The sequence below is a fragment of the Neoarius graeffei genome, chromosome 11 (genome assembly GCF_027579695.1).
Source record: "Neoarius graeffei isolate fNeoGra1 chromosome 11, fNeoGra1.pri, whole genome shotgun sequence".
Taxonomy (NCBI): Eukaryota; Metazoa; Chordata; class Actinopteri; order Siluriformes; family Ariidae; genus Neoarius; species Neoarius graeffei.
Window position 1 is genome coordinate 47,400,346 of NC_083579.1, and position 20,300 is coordinate 47,420,645.

General features: G+C 46.2%; 1 protein-coding gene across 1 annotated transcript in view; it reads left to right on the forward strand.

Moving 5' to 3' along the window:
* The window catches only part of rpap1 (RNA polymerase II associated protein 1), a 69,475-nt gene that overhangs the window by 24,170 nt on the left and 25,005 nt on the right, over nucleotides 1-20,300 (forward strand). The window contains exons 11-12 of the mRNA XM_060934046.1: nucleotides 3,338-3,505; nucleotides 3,699-3,875. Of these exons, the coding sequence (XP_060790029.1) occupies nucleotides 3,338-3,505; nucleotides 3,699-3,875 (345 nt within the window). The remainder of the gene's footprint in view (nucleotides 1-3,337; nucleotides 3,506-3,698; nucleotides 3,876-20,300) is intronic.

A 20,300-nucleotide genomic window follows, 5' to 3' on the forward strand; every position in this document is an offset into this window, starting at 1 on the left:
CGTCCGTCCGTCGTCCACAATTCAGTTAAATCGTATCTCCTGAGTCAGTTCTCCATGGATTCTGTGGTTGGTTGAAGAGAGCAACTGGACTTGCTTGACGATTCTTGAAAACGTTTCGCCTCTCCTCCGAAAGGCATCCTCAGTTCTGTCTGACTACTAGGGAGTATCCAGTATTTATTCTCTCATGGATCATCATAGAATCCGAATCAGAATGCTGATGGCTGCATTGTGGGCGGCTGATAAGATGTCATAGACACCCACCTCTGTTCAATGATGGTCGTTCCAGGTTGACAAAAATGAACGATCCACTCTGGCTAAGATGTCTGCCAGTTTTCTGGAAGTCCTCTCATACTCCCGCACCAGTCGAAGGGATCTCATCCCAAAGTGCGCAGAAACATATCTGTGAAGAAACTCAGTTGTCCAGGCACATAGTAATACAGATTACTATGTGCCTGGACGACTGAGTTTCTTCACAGATATGTTCTCCATGGATTCCTGTTCCCATACATGTCACCCTTTAGTTCCCCATGCCCTTACAAAATTATTGATGTAAATTTTGCAAATAAAATGTATTAATATTAAATAGTTCATAAAAATTACACAAAGTTCTATTTGACAAGTGTTGACCTCACCTACAATATTACATTCCACCAAAGAAAATTACTTGAAATATAACAGCAGTACTAAGTAGGTATGTTAATTAAAATAGTAGGTTACATGTAATAAATTATATATAATCATGTCAACAGTAAATGAAGGTTAGTAAAAGTTCCATTGAGAAAAAAGTGTTGACACTGCAAGCAGTGTTCGATCCAACTAAAGATGACTGAACCACATCAAGTATATTATGTAAACAAGGATAAGTGAAAATATTAATAAATTATGAAGTTAAATTGAAAATCTTCCCAGTAATTTATAACAAGAATTTAAATCTTTATTCCTTTTTGGAGTGTTCTTTGTTGTACAAAGATGTTGCAGGTTTGGCACTAGCTATAATAATCACTGCTTGGGTAGCAGTTGGAGCTCCTCATCACAGTTCATTTTAATTTGCAGATATGCAGTTAATGTGTCTGCAGCCAGATTTTTTCTGTCCTCAGTATGAATTTTCCTAACCAATGAAAAAGCCCTCTCACTACCTGCATTGCTATGTGGGAGGCACAGCAAAGCAGTAAAAAGTTGTTTCAGCATTGGAAACCTGGCAACACCCAGAGCAGTTTTTACATCGAAGACCTTTCCCCAATATACAGCTATTATTTTCCTGGCCAATAAAAGAAAATCAGAGCACAGCAAACATGTAGATGGTGTTAAATTGCTTCCATCTCCTCCTACACATTTTAGAGACAGGTTACCAACGGTCGTTACCACCATTACTCTTCATTCAATACTTTTCCAGTTTACTGACAACTGATGGTAGTAACGAGTGTTGGTCATCTGTGTCTACGTATAATGTCTATCAGCAATTAAAATGTTTAGGGAAGGAAAACCAGAAATCGCCGGGTAACTACAGTTGCCGTTGTATAAACGGCAACTCCCAGTATCACCTCCCTAAATTATCATGATAATGGAGGAAGCTTTCCTACATGCAAACAGTAAAAAATAAATAAATAAAACCCACAAATCCTTACCTGTGCAGTCTTTGAATCGGGAAACGTTTTTTTTTTTTTTTTTTTTGCTAGCTGTGAAAAATGGCCTGCCACAGTTGGGGGGGATGTTGTATTCCATGAGAAATTGGCAGAACATAACTTCTGCAGCCATCTCAGAAGTCTGGGCAGTCCAAGCCGATGGACTTAAATGACCGAGAGAACCACGTGCAACTATAAAACTACATAAATCGAAAATAGTTCCGTTTCATTGGGCATGCGTGTTTGAAAAAATAAATGGTGGATGCTAAGAAAATTCTTGGAGTAACAGAAACAAATCTGAAATAAAACGTAATTTTCCCATATGAAAATCAGTGTACGCCGTATTAGCCAAAAAATTGCATTTTCCCGTACAAAATACGGGGAAACCATATAACTTGACATGTATACGTTCCGATTGTTTTGTTTGAAAGAACTCATTACTCTGCACAAAACTTGTTCGTTGTTTTGTCAAATTTTTTGATAATGAGTTAATAATTAGGCCAAATTAACAAATTTTCCAGGTCTCTCACTAGAATTTTATCTCCTCTCTCATTTCTCATCCGATTCCAGTTCTGATTTGGATAGCTCTTCCTTTGAGGAACAAAACTTGGTCGTTTGTTTGTTGATTTTCCTGTTATAAACAATTTGTTTACAACTCTGTTTATTTTCAGTTAAAGCATATCTCCTCCCTCAATTTTCAGCGAATTTCAGTTCTGATTGTTTTATTTGAAAGAACTAGAACTTTTGCACAACACTCGGTCATTGTATTGTCAAATTTTTGCTAACAAACTGCTAATTAGGTCACCTTAAGTTTTCGGACTTTTCACTAGAATTGTATCTCTCCACTCATTTCTCATCCAGTTTCAGTTCTGATCGATGTTTTGGGTAGATCTTCCTTTGGGGAGCAAAACTTGGTCATTTGTTGATGTTCCTGTTGTAAACAATTTGTCGTGGAGGTTGGTTTTCTGTCACATTGTCACATTTCAGTTCTGTTTGTTGTTTTGGTAGTCATGGTTGTTTTGATGGCAGGCCAGATGAGCTACTACGTCCTTGATGTTCTGGTTATAATTATCAGGGGTGAAAGTAAGAAAATTGACTGTTTTAAATTAGATTTGATTGGTACAGTAGAGGGGCGGCACGGTGGTGTAGTGGTTAGCGCTGTCGCCTCACAGCAAGAAGGTCCGGGTTTGAGCCCCGTGGCCGGCGAGGGCCTTTCTGTGTGGAGTTTGCATGTTCTCCCCGTGTCCGCGTGGGTTTCCTCCGGGTGCTCCGGTTTCCCCCACAGCCCAAAGACATGCAGGTTAGGTTAACTGGTGACTCTAAATTGACCGTAGGTGTGAATGTGAGTGTGAATGGTTGTCTGTGTCTATGTGTCAGCCCTGTGATGACCTGGCGACTTGTCCAGGGTGTATCCCGCCTTTCGCCCGTAGTCAGCTGGGATAGGCTCCAGCTTGCCTGCGACCCTGTAGAACAGGATCAAGCGGCTAGAGATAATGAGAATGAATTAGCTGAGATGGTACAGTAGAGTGTTTTACAAGGTTATAGAATAAGGGATTTATTTTTCACACAAATCTTTGTTGTATGTTATTTGTCTTTTTTAATTTTCTTATTTATAGAACTATAATATCGATAATTATCTAGAATTTTTATTTATTTATTTATTTATTTTTTAATCTCAGTTCACTCTTTCATGTTCAGTGTGCCTGTTTCCCCAGGCCCGTGCTGGCGAGTATTCATCATGCTTAAAAAGCAATGTGCTGGCCTGCTTGCTCGATGCTGGCCTCCTCTTTCTGCTGCGGTTCTCTCTGGACGACAGCGTGGAGGGTGTAATGTCTGCAGCTGTGCGTGCCCTGCGAGCGTTGCTAGTTTCCACTGAAGATGAGGTGCGGGGCAAATAACAAAAATGGTTTCGATTCGAAATAAAAGCACAACTTTTGGTATGAAAGATTCATTCCAAAAGAATGTTTTGCTGTTTGTGCTGCCTTCTCACCATTATAATTTTTTAAGCAAAGAGAACATACTGTGTATAAAGAGAGAGGAAAATGCAAAATCTTGGATTGTGTTTGTGTTGTGTAGGAGAATCTGGACAACATGTTTTCCTGGCTGCTAGGCATGGCCTCTTTCCCACTGGTTCCCCAGGTTCACAAGGACGATGATGATGATGAAGGTCAGAATGAGTCTATAAAGGAAACCAAGAAAGAGAAAGAGGAGAAAAAACTGGATCATGATGTCGCTCAGCAAGATGTTATCAAGGTGAGAAGACTCTGATAAAAGTTTGAAATAGGAAAGGGGAGGACAGCTTGCACTGTAAAAAAAAAAAAATTTGTTGTTTTAAGTTAGTAACTGGACTGCCTAAAAAATTTTTGTTCACTGAAAATCGTAGTAAGTTAACACAGTGAAGCAATCAATTTAATTTACTATGAGTTTCAGTGGGCGGCACGGTGGTGTAGTGGTTAGCGCTGTAGGTTGAATTGGGATTAATTAAATTATAAATTATGTGATAATTGATAATTAAATTAATCAATTTATAAATAAAGATCAGTCTCATAAAATCTTAAATTATTAATCTTAATACTCACCGTGAATGGTTACACTCAAGATTAATGGTAGCTCTGTATTAGATGGGAAACCCAGTTGTATACAAAAGCTAAATTCTGAAGGAAAAAGGAGTTCTAAATAGTTGACCTTGTGAATAAACAACAGGAACAAGTAAAATGCAATTCAATTTTATTAGCTTTTATTTGTCTACTACTCACTAATAATAATAAACTCAAAATACATTCAATGTCAGCAAAGGTAATAACAAGACAAAACAATGGAACAATTACACCTGGACTATAAATTTGAGGGAAAGAGAGAGAGAAAGAGATAGAAGGAAAAAAAAAAGAAAAGAATCCCTTGTGTGTGCGTGTGTGTGAGGCTAGGGCAAGCCGATGCGTGTGTGTGTGTGTGTGTGTGACCTAGCTTGTCGTTAGCTAAAACAAAGGAATGTTAGCTAAAACAAAGGAATGTTAGCTAAATAGAACAAAGGATTAGCTCTGTGGCTAATGTGTGCTTTGTGTAGGTATCTGTGGGCAGATGCTAATGCTAGCCACTCTGGCAATGCTTAAACAAAATGGCGGTCAGTGCCTAGGTGTCGCATCACAGGTAACTCAATGAGGAAGGTATCAAAATGGCGTCGGAAAAATGGCGCCTGCAGGCCTAGTCGAGAACACAAGCCTACCAGCTAGCGTATCACCCTGAGGTAGCTAGCAATAAGTTGCTAAGGAGAATCTGACCACGCTACAGCTGGATCCAAACACTGCACTTAACAACAATTTCCAACAGACTATCTAGGCAAAGAACTCAACGCGAGAGAGAGAGAGAGAGAAAGAGTGTGAGAGAGTGTGTATATGTGTTGGATGGAGAGAACTAGGCCTTGTAGCGGTCTAGCCTCGGAGCTTAAAATAACAAACTTGTCGCTGCGCTGCTAATCAGATAGAGAAGCTAGCAATGGAGTTAAGGAAAGATATCATGCAAGATACCCTGTCTAACAAGTTCAAGGAAAAAAAAAAACAGAACCAAAACAAACAATAAAAACAAACAAACAATAAAAACAAACAAACAAACAATAAAAACAAACAAACACCTTCCGTGTCTGAGCGGGTATGCTAAATAGCTCAAAGCTTAAACATGACCCTAACAACCATCTGAATAAGCTACAAATTAAAAATTTGCCCAAGTGCCTACTCAATGCGATGGAAGTTCTTTCTCCGATGTCCGCGCTGAGGGTCGCAGTCCGAGGAGAGGAGGTTAGCGGCGCGTTGCGTCCAACCACGGCTAACGAAGCAGGGAGATGAAGGCCTAGCTGGCCCACGGTGCTTCAGGAGAAACCTCCGGTGATGCGTCGACGAGAAAAAGGCTGAGAGGAGCGAAGCTGTCCGCAAATGCCTCTTAGCGTGGAAAACTACTTAACTGTAGTTAAACTTTGCAAAGGTTTAGAATCAAAACCACTATATCGCTGAAACTTAGCGGGTCGTTCAAAAGTTCGGCCGAAACTAATTTGAACAGGCTGTTCTCAGACAATAGCGGTTAGTCTCAACACTGTAGGCGAGCGTGCCTACAGTCCGTCCGACCACTCCAGTAGTCAGAACATGAGAGAGCGAATCGAGGCGCTCTCGATACAGTTAAAGCAGTTCCACTTCACGTCACATCCGGGTGGAGCGCGCAAGGAAATTGTGGGATCGTTATAGGGGGCGCTGGCGAGTTACCAACATTCCCCCCTTGGCCATAGGCGCTGAAAGGAGTGATACCCTATGGGCACATGGTGTTTAGTCTGCGGCCCACGGTCCCTAGTAATCCACAATGAGGTAGTTCCACAATGAGGTAGTTCCACAATGAGGTAGTTCCAAGGGTCCTTTCTGTGAAAAGTCTTTCAGACACAGTTCAACAGTTCAATTCATTTCATACAGTCCATAAGATGCATAGGCACTTGGGCATGAAAGCATAGGCACTTGGACATGAAAACAATTACACTATGGCTACTTAACTACCTTCTACATACAATATTTCACACAGCAAACAAAAATAATCAAAACTCCATAAAGGAAAATGGAAAAGAGGGGTTAGTTAGCGTGTTAGCAAGCCTACTCTTCAAGAAAGTTAGTGGAGGCCTTAGGCCTGATGGAGAATCGGACAATGCCACGATCTAATTTCTCAGGTGCGTAGATCATTTTGTCCAGTTTGCGGTGTAGTGTCAGTATGTACCTATGTAGAGTGATGGCTATGAAGACTGTGATAACCCAACCGCTAGCTAGAAATCCCAGCGCAATTCGGCTTATTAAAGATCCTTGATCGGAAGAAGGGTTTGCGCGGTTATTCAAGAAAGTGGTAGCGATGCCAGTGGGCTTAAGATCGAATTGCACGGTTTTGGTCCCTTCCAGCAGTAGTTGTGCTTGGAGGGTGGAGTTTATCTCAAGTTCGTGACCTGGGAAGGCATCGGGCATTTCTATCTCGGTCTCATACTGGTCAGCGCTAAGGTGATGGAGGGTGATGTCACCCACGTGAACAGTGGCTCCAAGTGGGACACTTAGGAGAGAGGTTTCGTTAGGTATCTTCATTCTAGTGGCAGTGTTATGTTGATCATATGATACCAGAATCTCAGTTTGGGGAGTGTTGATTAGCCACCGATTACCAGCTCTTTCTACTCTAGTTCCTATTCCTTCATCTTTAATAGACAATTTGCCTGCACACTTCTGCTCGGGGACTTTTGTCAATCCACAGAGACGGTCTGTGGTGTCTCGGATAAAGGGATTGCTGGGGCAGACCCAGTGGATATCTTTGGTAGAGGTGCACATGTCTAAATTAGGGACGAGGTAGATAGAGGGGTTGTCATCGTGATAGGCTATGGTGGAAGGTGTCTGCAAACGTACGTCGTTGTTCCAGAAACCTACATTAAGGACAGATTTGATTCTGTATATGTTTTGCCGTTCAATAACGGGGAGATTGAGGATGAAGCCTATTTCTAGGTTTTGAGGGTTCACAAAAATGGGGATAGCACTGCCAAGACTATAAGCCAGATGAATCTGTGATGAGTAAACGTTAGTCGTGGTAGTAGATCGGAGTATGCTGTCAACCATGCTGAGGGGTATCAAATATGGTGGGATTTTACCTCCACTCAGGGTGCTGAGAGAGCTACTTACTTCTCTCATCAGGTCCTGCATTAGGTCTCGGATTACTCGGACGTACTTGACCTCGCTTCTCATGATTGTCGCTAGCCTGTCTACGGCATGTACGGTGTTCTTGATTAATGTAGAATGCATGTTAACGGTTAGTATGGTTCCCTGCAGGGTTTTGCCTAGGCCCTGCAGCTCCTCCTGTTGAGTTAGTAGTCTACCCTGGATTTCTGGCATTTCTTCCTTAAGAATGTTCATTTCTCGTTTGACCGCGGTTAGGCTAACGGTGTTAACGGCAGAGAGGCCCATTGAGAACAGAGAGCCAATGGCGGATGCAGCAGTAAGTAGTCCTCCGAGGAACCGTTTAGGGCGTGTTTTGCCGCTGAGTTCCTCCTCAGTGACTATGAACTTCTGTAACTGTTCGAGCATGTGAACTGTGGTACGCTTGGCGTGTTCGATGTTGGACCCAATCTCGGAGTCAGGCCCGGTTTCGAGGTTTGTTTGTGTGGGCGATCTAAAATGCTTACGGTACACGTCCCAAGGATCGAGGCGGGTGTACACGCGCTGGGTATGGACGCGGCAATTGGTGAGGAGCAGTCCTGGGGCATCTTGGAGAACAATGCCACTCGGCGGACCTGGTTCCACTATGTTACCGGCCAATGTGGTCTGCAGGACTAGGAAGATACCGAGGATCCAGAGAGGGGCCATTCTGCAACATACAGGAGTTTGTTATTCCGATTTGAGTGATAACGAGGGTGGTTACTTATAGATGCACGCTTATGGATTGAGAGGCATGCAACTAAGTTGGGCAGGCTATAACTTATTGTTTGTCCACCCCCCTATGGAGTGTGGACTGCTCAAAAAGCTTTATTTGGTTGCTATGGACCCATCTATACGAAGGCGCCTGGCTGGGCTTCGAAGTTTTGATGCGGTAGGCGACGGGGGACAGTTTACCGACGATTTCGAAAGGACCGGACCAACGGGGTAAGAATTTTCTGGCTACTCCTACCGGTTTGGTGAAATTGAAGTATAGGACTCTGTCGCCTACTTCGTACTCACGGTGTGTCGCCTTTCTGTCGTAGTAAGCTTTCTGTCCTTTCGCACTCTTTTCGAGGTGTTCCTGGGCCCACGCAAATGTGGCCTGCAAGTGGCGTTGCAAGTCGGTGACATACTGGTGTGCGGTGTACGCAGTGGCGACGCTTAGGTCCTCTGGTCGGTAGAGGAGGTGTAAGGGAAGAACCATTTCACGGCCAGTCATCATTTCGAACGGGGTGACTCCGGTGGTGCGGTGAGGAGTGGACCGAATGGCCATCAGCACCAGAGGGAGTTTGATGTCCCAATCTTTGCCATGGTGACTCACATACTTGCGAAGCATGCTCACGATGGTTTGGTTGGCGCGTTCGACCTGACCGGAAGACTGAGGATGATACGCGATGTGGAATTTTGCCTCGACTCCGAGCATCTCCCACAACACTCTCATGACCTCTGCGGTGAAATGAGTACCTCGGTCGGAATCAATGGATAGGGGCAAGCCCCAACGGCTGAACACATGGTTCATAAGAAGGAGAGCGGTGGTCTCTGCGGTTTCGTTTGGGGCGGGCAAGCATTCCACCCACTTCGTGAACGCGCAAGTGACGGTCAGGAGATACTTATTACCTCGAGCTGATTTCGGCACCGGTCCGACCCAGTCTATCTGGAGATTAGACCAGGGGAATGAGATGCCTTTGCTTTGCAGTGGGGCGCGGTTCAACGGTTGGGCTGGTCGGAATTGGCAGCAAATCAAGCACCCTTTGACATACTCAGTAACGTCCTGAATCATGAAGGGCCAATAGACAATCTGTTGGAGTGTCTGGTAGGTCGCCTGAGCGTTCCTATGGCCCCCGCACGGGCTGTCGTGAGCGTACTGCAACATGACCCCCCTATGATCTGTGGGCACGACCCACCGGGGAGGTCCCTGGTTGCGTGGTGTGTACACCAGGAGTCCTTCCTCGAGTTTTAAGCCGTTTTTGAGATTGTGAAGGTGGTTTAAGTCTCGGGACTGTTGCAACTCTTGTGGGGAAATTGGGGACGCCACGGGGTCCGCAAGGAACTTACGGATTTGGTGGATCACGGGATCCCTTTCCTGCATAGACACCAGGTCGGCGTCCTGGGGCAGTCGGCCGAGTTGCACGGTTCCTGCTTGGGGTACTGCGTCAGTTTGACCTGCTCTAGCCTGTCGGCGAGTAATCGCGGTTACGTTATGGCGTGGCGTCTCGGGAAGCCATGACGGCTGGAATTCCCAAAGGGGGCCGTCCACGGCTCCCGCTTTGGCGAGGCCATCTGCCTCATCGTTACCGACTTTGTCAGGTCCTGGGACTTGAGAATGTCCCTTCACCTTCTTCCAATAGACGCACATTCCCTGTTCGGTTACGAGTCGATCGCATGCTAGGAAGAGTTCGGAGTGTTTCACTTCCTTGCCCCTTGCGTTTTTCATGTCCCGCACCTTCCACGAGGGAAAGTGTGAGACGAAGCTATGCCTGGCATAATTTGAATCAGAGCAGAGGACTAACCGCTTGATGTTCTCACGGGCAGCTTGTTGCAGGACGATGAGCACGGCTGCTACCTCCGCATATTGGCTAGTCTTAGCCCCGAGTCGATGTTGGTATTTCCCTTGTATAGGGCCGTTCGCCCATATGATACCGACACCGGCTTGCACTTTGCATTCATGATGGAATGAGCATCCATCTATGTAAGCGGTGGGGAGGTCTTTGCAGACGTTCTCGTCATAGTAGTGGTGGTCGGAGGGGAGAGCAGGTACGGTTGTTAGTTCGGTTTGATCCGGACTATTCTCGCAGTCGCAATGCTGGCATTCCGCCAGGCCTCGGCCAAGCGCCATCTTGTGGTTCTGGGCGTACTTCACCTCGACGTCGTAGCCCTGTAATGCCATCATCCAAGCTGCGATGCGACTGTTCGAAACTCTTCCCTCTCTCAGCCTCTGGCTGTTCAAGAACGAGACCGGTTGATGATTGGTCTCTATCACCACCTTCTGGCCACCAATGTAACTGCGAAAGTGTTCAACGGCCCAGACCGTGGCCAGCAGGGCTTTTTCGCAGTCTGAAAATTTCAACTCCACAGCACTGAGGGACCGACTGGCGTATGCTACGACACGGCGATCTTTGTCATGCTGCTGTGACAGTGCAGCGCTCAGGCAGTGGGTGGAGAAACTAGCCTCCAAGAAGAACGGTTTGTCTTTGTCGGGATACGCGAGGCAGGGAGCAGAGCAGAGCTTCTGCTTCATGCTCTTGAACGCGAGTTCTTGAGGCTCACTCCACTGGAAGGGTTTATCCTTCCGGAGGAGCTCGGTGAGCGGTCGTGCTATCTCCGCGTAGTCCTCAATGAACTGTCGGGAGTAGTTGCAGACCCCTAAGAAGCTCCTGAGTTCGGGTACGTTGGATGGGGCTTTGATGTCTTGGATAGCCCGCACCCTCCCTGACTGGGGTTCAATGCCATCTGGCCCGACGCACAGTCCAACGTATTCAACTTTGGTGCGACACCACTGCCCTTTGGTGACAGAGAGCTTCGCTCCTGCTCTGGACAGCTGAGACAGAACATGGCGTATCTCTTCGAGGTGTGCATCAAAAGTCTGTGACCTAATGAGGATGTCATCGACATAGATCAAGTTGCCACGAGCTGCGGCATCGCTCATTGCCTTATGCAAGAAGATGTTGAATTCAGCGGGGGAGTTCGCGTAGCCGAACGGACATCGGTTGAAAGTTAGCTGGCGGTTCCCAAAGGAAAAGGCCAGCTTGTGCTGGTCAGCTGGATCCACGCGCATGGTCCAGAATCCACTCGCCACGTCGGCGGTGGAGAAGAACTTTGCACCCTTCACCTTGGCAAGTTCTTGATCCAGATGGATCATGGGCCATCTTGACAAGGGCACTTGCTTGTTCAGCTGCCTATAGTCAATGGTGAGACGCCACTTGCCGTTCGGTTTCAGCACCGGCCACAAGGGGGAGTTGTAAGTCGAGTTACACTCACGAATGATCTGCTTTTCCAGCAGAGTGTCCAGTGTTTCTTGTATTGAGTCGTATGCGGCTAACGGGATTTTGTATTGCCGCACGAACGTCGGTGGAGCGTTCGGATCTGTTGGGATTCGGACGGTGTGGATGTCCGTGACTCCGCAGTCATTGGAATCTCGCGCCCAGATCGCCTTGAAGTCGTAGAACAGTTCACGGAGCTGTCGTCTCTGGGCGTCCGTGGTCAGGCTGTCAGCTTTCACCAGCTGTTGTTGAACTTCTCGTTCAAAGCCTGGGTACGGTTCACCTAGAGCTGAATCAACGACCTCAGTTGCAGGGGTGTCGTTGCTCGATTGCGTGGCAAGAGCATACACCAGCATGTGTTTCGGGGTGTCAGTTCTGGTCATGACTATGCGCTCGTCGCGAAGCATGTCGTGAGGTTCGACGTGGATCATGTGGAAAGGAAGAGTGATCCAGGGAGGTTCCACTGGATCGGAATGAGTGTCCGGCGTTGGCAGCTCACCGATGACTGGAATGGTGAGTTCAAAGTCATGGAATGCCTGGTCTATCAGAAGGCCTAAAGGCCGACGGGCGGGGATCGTGATGGCGTCCCGCGTGGAGTTTTGAACCAGGAGGTAAGCGGAACGATGACTCACTTCAAGCAGCGGAGTCCCACACACGGCTAAATCGAGCTCCATGAAGAATCTGAGAGGCTGGAAGAACGCCTGGGAGCTACGAAACTGTTGGTCTTTCATGATGACCAGCTTAAGAGGGGAACCAGCAGTCCTAGCGGGAATGACAATGTCAAATTCGCTAGCGACATGGCAGGCTTGGGGAATCGTTTGTCCTGACCGCATTTGTTCCAGGTCAGCTTGGAACGGGTGCTTAGCAGCGTCGGCTTGGGTCCAGATGACCCGGTTGACTAGGTCCAGTTGGGCTCCCAGTCTGACCAAGATGTCTGCCCCAATGACCAGTGGGTCAGGAAGTCCGGGGACGACACTCAAGAAATGAAGGAATTCTCTCTGACCGATGGCGAGCGACACGGCGCAGACGCCTGTGGCTTTGATGGGGCTCTGGGGTTGTTCGGCTGACAGTAGCCGGTGGCTCTTCTGCACAAAGACAGGGGAAGGAGTGCTCTGACGCACTATGTCGAACCACGTTTGGCTGATGGCTGACTTCTCTGACCAAAGCGCTAACCTGACGCCAGGTGCCGTGACGCCGTTGACAGCAATGTTGCCAGATATCCAGGGGTAGTACCTGGTTGGGGCAGATTCGCCAAGAAAGCAAAGGAAAGACGGGTGGCCATCAAGCGCGTTGCGGTTGAGAGGAGTGTCGGTTGAGTTTGGTGCGTCTTGACTCGGCTCAGGGTGGAGCGGAGTGGTCTCGAGGTTCTCGGGGACCTGCCCTGACTCAGCTATCAGTGGAGTAGCCTCCACGCTAACTTCATCGCAACAGGCTCGATCGTGACGACGAGGATCTGGGGTCTGTGGGGACGCGACCTGGGCCCACAGTTGCCCACGACGACAGTCAATGAGGGGCGCTAGCCTATCTAGTAGGTCTTGGCCAATGAGGAACGGTTCTACCCCAACAGAGCAGATGTAAGTGGGGTGAGTGATGGACATGCCCTGGAAGGTGAGTTCTAACCATGCAATGGTTGTTACTGGGGCTTGATTCTGGGTGAAGCTAACCAAGTTGACGTCACAACGTTCGGTTCTGATGGGTCTACCTTGCGCGCGCCGCGCATCAGAAACCTCTGCGAAGACTTTGGAACACATCAGGGTGATTTTTGACCCGGTATCTAAGAGAGCTTGGAGGGAAACGTTGCCTTCTACCACAACTGGGGTATAGATACGCTTGGCGTTGCCTTTCCTAACCAAATCTCCAAGAAACTGCGTCAGGGGTGCATCCTGCGGGTCAGGCTTCACTAACGGAGGGGGTGGTTTCAACTCATCGCTGCCTATTGGGCAGGGGTCCTTTCCCCACCCCACGAGGTAGACACGCGGTGGTGGTGGGGATGGGTCCCGGCCTAGTCATGCTGACGGTTCGTCCCTGTCCTTGCTCGGCTTACCCTTCCTGTTCTTATTGCTCAGCAGTTGTTTAACTCGTGCTAATTCGGTCCTCAGTTCTGCCATCCCAAGCGGCTCTTGGTTGGCTTGTTTAATCCGTGCTAATTCAGCCCTCAGTTCTGCCATCCCAAGCGGCTCTTGGTTGGCTTGTTTAGCGGTAGCTAGCTTAGGGCTCCGCTCCCTTCGAGAGGAGTTGCGATGGGGCCTTGACTGTCCGCTATTCTGAGATTTAGGGCCGTGACTGCCAGGTTTGCGGTTACCTTGCCCTTTGGCGTTGGGGCCCTGTTCCCCCTTGGCTCCAGCTTGTCGAACTTTCCAGTTACCTTTGGGTTGACTCGACGTCTGGTGGCCGGGGTTTGGGTTCGCCCAAGGGGGCCCGCGGTTTGGGGCTTCACCCCCTTCTAGGCCTAAGGACTGATCTTCCTGCTCATATAGGCTGAGGACTCTGGGATCGTCCTCGTGGCGGTCTGTGGGTCGGACGAACGTCTCCCACGTTAGTTGTGCGGTGCGACGCATTTCTCTCATAGTATGGGGGCGCTGGCGACACGCGAGTGTTACTTGGTTACGGATGCACGGGTGAAGGTTATGGAGGAAGAGGGACTTGAAGTTGCGATCTTCCTCTAGCCCGGGCTCGCTTCTGCCCTGAAAGTACGCTGCACGGAGCCGACGGTAGTACTCGCGAGGGTGTTCGCTTCGTTTCTGTCTGATCAGAATGGCACCCATCGTCGCAGCAGTCTCGTCCTCGTACAACGAGTATTCCTCTTTCAAGTACTTGCGTATCTTCTTGTAGTTGTCGAGGACTGACTGCGGTAAGGTCTCAACGAATGCTCGTACGCCGCTACCTAAAGTTTTCCAGACTAGTCTGGCCTTTTCATGCGACGTAGCCTCTGGCAGGTCCAGGAGGCTACGCTCGATTTCCCGGAAATAATCATTAACGCTTCGGTGTCTATGATTTTCCGGCTCAAAACGCTCTATGTCTTTTGCAAGGACGTCGATTTGGCGGATCCTAGTTTTGCGTTCTGCGACGAGGCGTTTTGATTTTGACCCGTAGGGGTCCTCGCTGTCTTCGCTATTTGAGCTGCTCTCATATCGCCTATGTCTGCGTTTCGGCTTGTAGGCGGCCTCTCCGTCAGAGGAGTCTGAGGGTACGTAGCGCGGCGTTTTCTGCGGGCTAGAGGCTGCAGCGATATTGACGCGCGAGGGGGTGTAGTGGGGAGTAAAGTAAAAACTCCCAGCGCCACGAGGTGGCGATCGCGCGACTTTCACGCGAGTTGAGCTTGAGTGCGGTGTCTGATCTACCGTTCTAAGCTCAGGTTCTTCCTCCTCCAGAGCGGAACTCTGTTCTTGGGAGGGTTTGGCCGATCCCTCATCTGAGCGACGTGCTTGCGTCACTTCTTCTCTGAGGTATTCTATTTCGCGCTTTAGTTCATCTTGTGTGGCTCTCAGGCCCACGAGGCTACTCTCCGCGCTTTCTGCTCTCCTTTGAGCTTCGGCCAGTTGTCGTTTTAGTGTTCTTTTCTCTTGTTCGAGGGTCATACACACATGTTCCATTTCCTTATAGTAGATCATGAACAATTTGGGTAGCCCTTCTGGAAGAGTCATAGTACGCTCCTTAAGTTCCCTAACGGCTATGTGTATTTCATCAAAGCGAGCCTTTTGGTCCAGATCACAGAAGTAATTTCTCCTATCCTCCGGGACTTGGCCTAAATCGCCTACAACGTCGAAGAGAGAGAGGAGGGGCCCTTCTGACTCCCTTGATGGGGAACGCGACATTTTGTTCGAAATGTATTAATTAACTTAAAGGAAATTAATACTAGGTGTTGATTAGGTTAGAATTTAATTTAATCCAAGTTGCTAAATAATTGATGTGGTTTCTTAGCTACTTTGTTTTCACTAATGTTTCACTTGTATTAATTAGCTCAATTAATAATTAGTTAATAATGATTATTATTAATAATATTAATTAAGTACTTGGATTAGATATTACTCTAATGTACTAATCAATTAAACCAGTTTATCAGCTAACTGTGGTTGGCAGCTGAATTTCAGTTCTGTGATTAACACACTGTTAATGATTCACCATTAAAGTCATCTGTGTTATACCTTGGCAGTTGATTTTGGGTATACAGCAGTTTACAAGTTATTGTTGAGAAATTCACAAGGTCATTAAACTATTCCTCACACGGGGCACCACTTTAATGTAGGTTGAATTGGGATTAATTAAATTATAAATTATGTGATAATTGATAATTAAATTAATCAATTTATAAATAAAGATCAGTCTCATAAAATCTTAAATTATTAATCTTAATACTCACCGTGAATGGTTACACTCAAGATTAATGGTAGCTCTGTATTAGATGGGAAACCCAGTTGTATACAAAAGCTAAATTCTGAAGGAAAAAGGAGTTCTAAATAGTTGACCTTGTGAATAAACAACAGGAACAAGTAAAATGCAATTCAATTTTATTAGCTTTTATTTGTCTACTACTCACTAATAATAATAAACTCAAAATACATTCAATGTCAGCAAAGGTAATAACAAGACAAAACAATGGAACAATTACACCTGGACTATAAATTTGAGGGAAAGAGAGAGAGAAAGAGATAGAAGGAAAAAAAAAAGAAAAGAATCCCTTGTGTGTGCGTGTGTGTGAGGCTAGGGCAAGCCGATGCGTGTGTGTGTGTGTGTGTGTGACCTAGCTTGTCGTTAGCTAAAACAAAGGAATGTTAGCTAAAACAAAGGAATGTTAGCTAAATAGAACAAAGGATTAGCTCTGTGGCTAATGTGTGCTTTGTGTAGGTATCTGTGGGCAGATGCTAATGCTAGCCACTCTGGCAATGCTTAAACAAAATGGCGGTCAGTGCCTAGGTGTCGCATCACAGGTAACTCAATGAGGAAGGTATCAAAATGGCGTCGGAAAAATGGCGCCTGCAGGCCTAGTCGAGAACACAAGCCTACCAGCTAGCGTATCACCCTGAGGTAGCTAGCAATAAGTTGCTAAGGAGAATCTGACCACGCTACAGCTGGATCCAAACACTGCACTTAACAACAATTTCCAACAGACTATCTAGGCAAAGAACTCAACGCGCGAGAGAGAGAGAGAGAAAGAGTGTGAGAGAGTGTGTATATGTGTTGGATGGAGAGAACTAGGCCTTGTAGCGGTCTAGCCTCGGAGCTTAAAATAACAAACTTGTCGCTGCGCTGCTAATCAGATAGAGAAGCTAGCAATGGAGTTAAGGAAAGATATCATGCAAGATACCCTGTCTAACAAGTTCAAGGAAAAAAAAAAACAGAACCAAAACAAACAATAAAAACAAACAAACAATAAAAACAAACAAACAAACAATAAAAACAAACAAACACCTTCCGTGTCTGAGCGGGTATGCTAAATAGCTCAAAGCTTAAACATGACCCTAACAACCATCTGAATAAGCTACAAATTAAAAATTTGCCCAAGTGCCTACTCAATGCGATGGAAGTTCTTTCTCCGATGTCCGCGCTGAGGGTCGCAGTCCGAGGAGAGGAGGTTAGCGGCGCGTTGCGTCCAACCGCGGCTAACGAAGCAGGGAGATGAAGGCCTAGCTGGCCCACGGTGCTTCAGGAGAAACCTCCGGTGATGCGTCGACGAGAAAAAGGCTGAGAGGAGCGAAGCTGTCCGCAAATGCCTCTTAGCGTGGAAAACTACTTAACTGTAGTTAAACTTTGCAAAGGTTTAGAATCAAAACCACTATATCGCTGAAACTTAGCGGGTCGTTCAAAAGTTCGGCCGAAACTAATTTGAACAGGCTGTTCTCAGACAATAGCGGTTAGTCTCAACACTGTAGGCGAGCGTGCCTACAGTCCGTCCGACCACTCCAGTAGTCAGAACATGAGAGAGCGAATCGAGGCGCTCTCGATACAGTTAAAGCAGTTCCACTTCACGTCACATCCGGGTGGAGCGCGCAAGGAAATTGTGGGATCGTTATAGGGGGCGCTGGCGAGTTACCAACAGCGCTGTCGCCTCACAGCAAGAAGGTCCGGGTTCGAGCCCCGTGGCCGGCGAGGGCCTTTCTGTGCGGAGTTTGCATGTTCTCCCTGTGTCCGCGTGGGTTTCCTCCGGGTGCTCCGGTTTCCCCCACAGTCCAAAGACATGCAGGTTAGGTTAACTGGTGGCTCTAAATTGACCGTTGGCGTGAATGTGAGTGTGAATGGTTGTCTGTGTCTGCATACCTGCCAACCTGTACGCATCTTGCGTAGCCGCTACGAATTTTTACCTCATTGTACGACTGTACGTTTTCACATTAAAAAGTACGCATATCGTCCGAACTCGCATTTCAGTCAAGTTCTCGCTGAAGTTGATACCGCTGATCTGTGAGAAAACTCAATGCCAGAATGGAACGCTTTGCCCAATCCCCCCGCCCCTCTTCCAGAGCGTGTGGCTCTGCCCTCTTCACCCCCTCCCCTTCCTCCTTCGCGTCTCTGACTTGAGTGCAGCAGTGCAGCCAGGTGGCTAGAGCGAGTCGGGGATTGAAACGTCGGTTAGAGACGTCGTTTTTATATTTGTAACAGAAACGGTTGTGTTTCACGTGTACTCGAGCTTCCTAGCCATTATTTTGTGCATTTACAACACCAACAGTACAGGCTAGTTCTTCATTTAACTTCGAAGCCGTCACTCGAGGTTGCATATTCGATGTGGTAACCAACGAAACCTGATTACAATTCCTCTCGCGCTCTCATTGAATCACTATGATAAGTACCACTTTATTGATGTGCTCAACAAAACGTAGCGTGTTGTATATCTTAAGGGCAGTCGGTAACTTCTGTCAATGGTAGCCTAGAATGTTTGCAAATGATGTCAAGTCGAAAATTGGTCATCCCTCTTATGAAAAAACCTGCGTGGTACTGCAGTATCAAATGCTTTTTTATACAGTATTACTGCAGTAAATGCAATATTTCTAATGCAAATGCAATAGTTTGCACATGAAAAAGGCATACTACAAAATACTGCAGTGTACTGTATAATGCAATATTTTCACTGTATAATGCAATATACTTCCAACATGTTAAAAAATGCAAAAGTCTAAACCTATTGCATGGGAAATTTGTGCATACCATGTTTTGTGTTGAAAGTGCCTTTTTTACATACTGTATTAATTTAATGTGTTATTTATTTTGAAAGAGTGGCTCTGGTTTAATTTCATTTCATTTGCACATGTATTTAATGTTTGTTGCGCTTTTCAAAACGGAAGGAAGTTCCCAAGAGCCATCGATAACAGTTTCCCAAAGTCTATCAATAGGAATGTTTTACAAAACTGGACTATGTTCCCAAGGTCAATCAATAAAACTGGATTGAAAGTGTGTTTTTGGTCTGCTGGTTGTGGTCTGTGGGGGCGCATGCGCGCCGGGTTGGGGTGAGGTTGACGCGGGGGGGGGGGGGGTACTCATGAAATGGTAAAATTGTACTCATAAAATTTTTTCAAGGTTGGCAGGTATGTGTCTGTGTCAGCCCTGTGATGACATGGCGACTTGTCCAGGGTGTACCCCGCCTTTCGCCCGTAGTCAGCTGGGATAGGCTCCAGCTTGCCTGCGACCCTGTAGAACAGGATAAAGCGGCTAGAGATGATGAGATGAGATGAGTTTCAGTGAAGTCAAAATCTTAAAGGGTATATTCTGGACCAATTTTGTTTTTTTGTTTTTAATATGCAAGTATGTCCCTTTACACACTCATCCAGAAGGGTAATTTTGCACAAGGCCATCTGTTATCTGCGGAAGCGCCAGCAGGCTGCTCGAGCTTTGCATGGTTTCAGTGCACAGCCTGTGTAGACCAAGCGCTCCCATTTCTCTCTCATTGTCCGGTCTTTTGGAAAATGACGAGTACTAATCCCATCAAGATTGGTGTTGCTACACCCTCCTACCATACATCTGTTAACCATTTTAATAATTACGTGATAACGTTGAAGAAATTTGCAGAAAACCACCAGGTCGTTTTCTCATAAACAAACCAGCGCTGACGTAGGATTCAGAGGGAGGCGTCCCGCAGATGGCGTCACGAAAATCAATGTTTCCCAGGAAATTCAAATGCAAAGTTTTTTCAGAGGCGGACCAATTCGCCTCAAATGGCTTGACTTCAACTAAATTTTTCTGGTATTGCGCAAGGTAAAAAAATTGCAGAGAATGCAGAATGTTACAGATATTTGACCAAAGTTTAATATAAAATAGGCGAATTACATTGATCTTGCTCCTGAATTTACCCGTGATATGCACTTTAAGGCAGCCTGGTTACTAACTTGAAGTTAAAACAGCAAATCATTTTTACCGTGTGATGGCAATTTATCCTGCAACACTTTTTAAGCTGAGGGATTTAGGCCATTATTGAAGCAACAAGAGAAGGAAAAGCTTAAAATGAACAAAACAAATGTCCAAAACAGGCAGAGAAGAATTTTTTCCCATCACAATGCAGGCATTCATGAGTGAATCGAGTGTTTTAATGTGTAAATTTCCACCAAATTCATACGTGAGTGGTGTTATAAGTCACATCCTGTATAACATGAATTTCTTGGCAAATACATGTATCCCAGTAAAACACAGTTTGACGACTACAACAGGTTTACATGACTCAAGTCCAAAATTACACCTAAAGGTCTGTTGATAATGGCCCATATTTTGAGTGTGAAAACACTAAATAAATTCAGTCTTCAGTGACGATTATTTTTCCGTCACATTTCCCATGTGGTTGTTGTACTGCATCCAATCTCGCAACTTACTATGCTCCATCAATCAGTTTGTTAAGCATATTATTACATCACAGTTGTCTATATTTTTTTTTATTCTATCCACATTCACTGGATATGAGCAATCGCACGCTCTGATTGGCTACTCTGCAACGAGGCTATCAGCTCATTATACCGTGAGTAGAAAAAAACAAAATGGCGGAGCGTGTTGCTGAACCAAGTGAAATAAAAACTCTACTCGAAAACAAA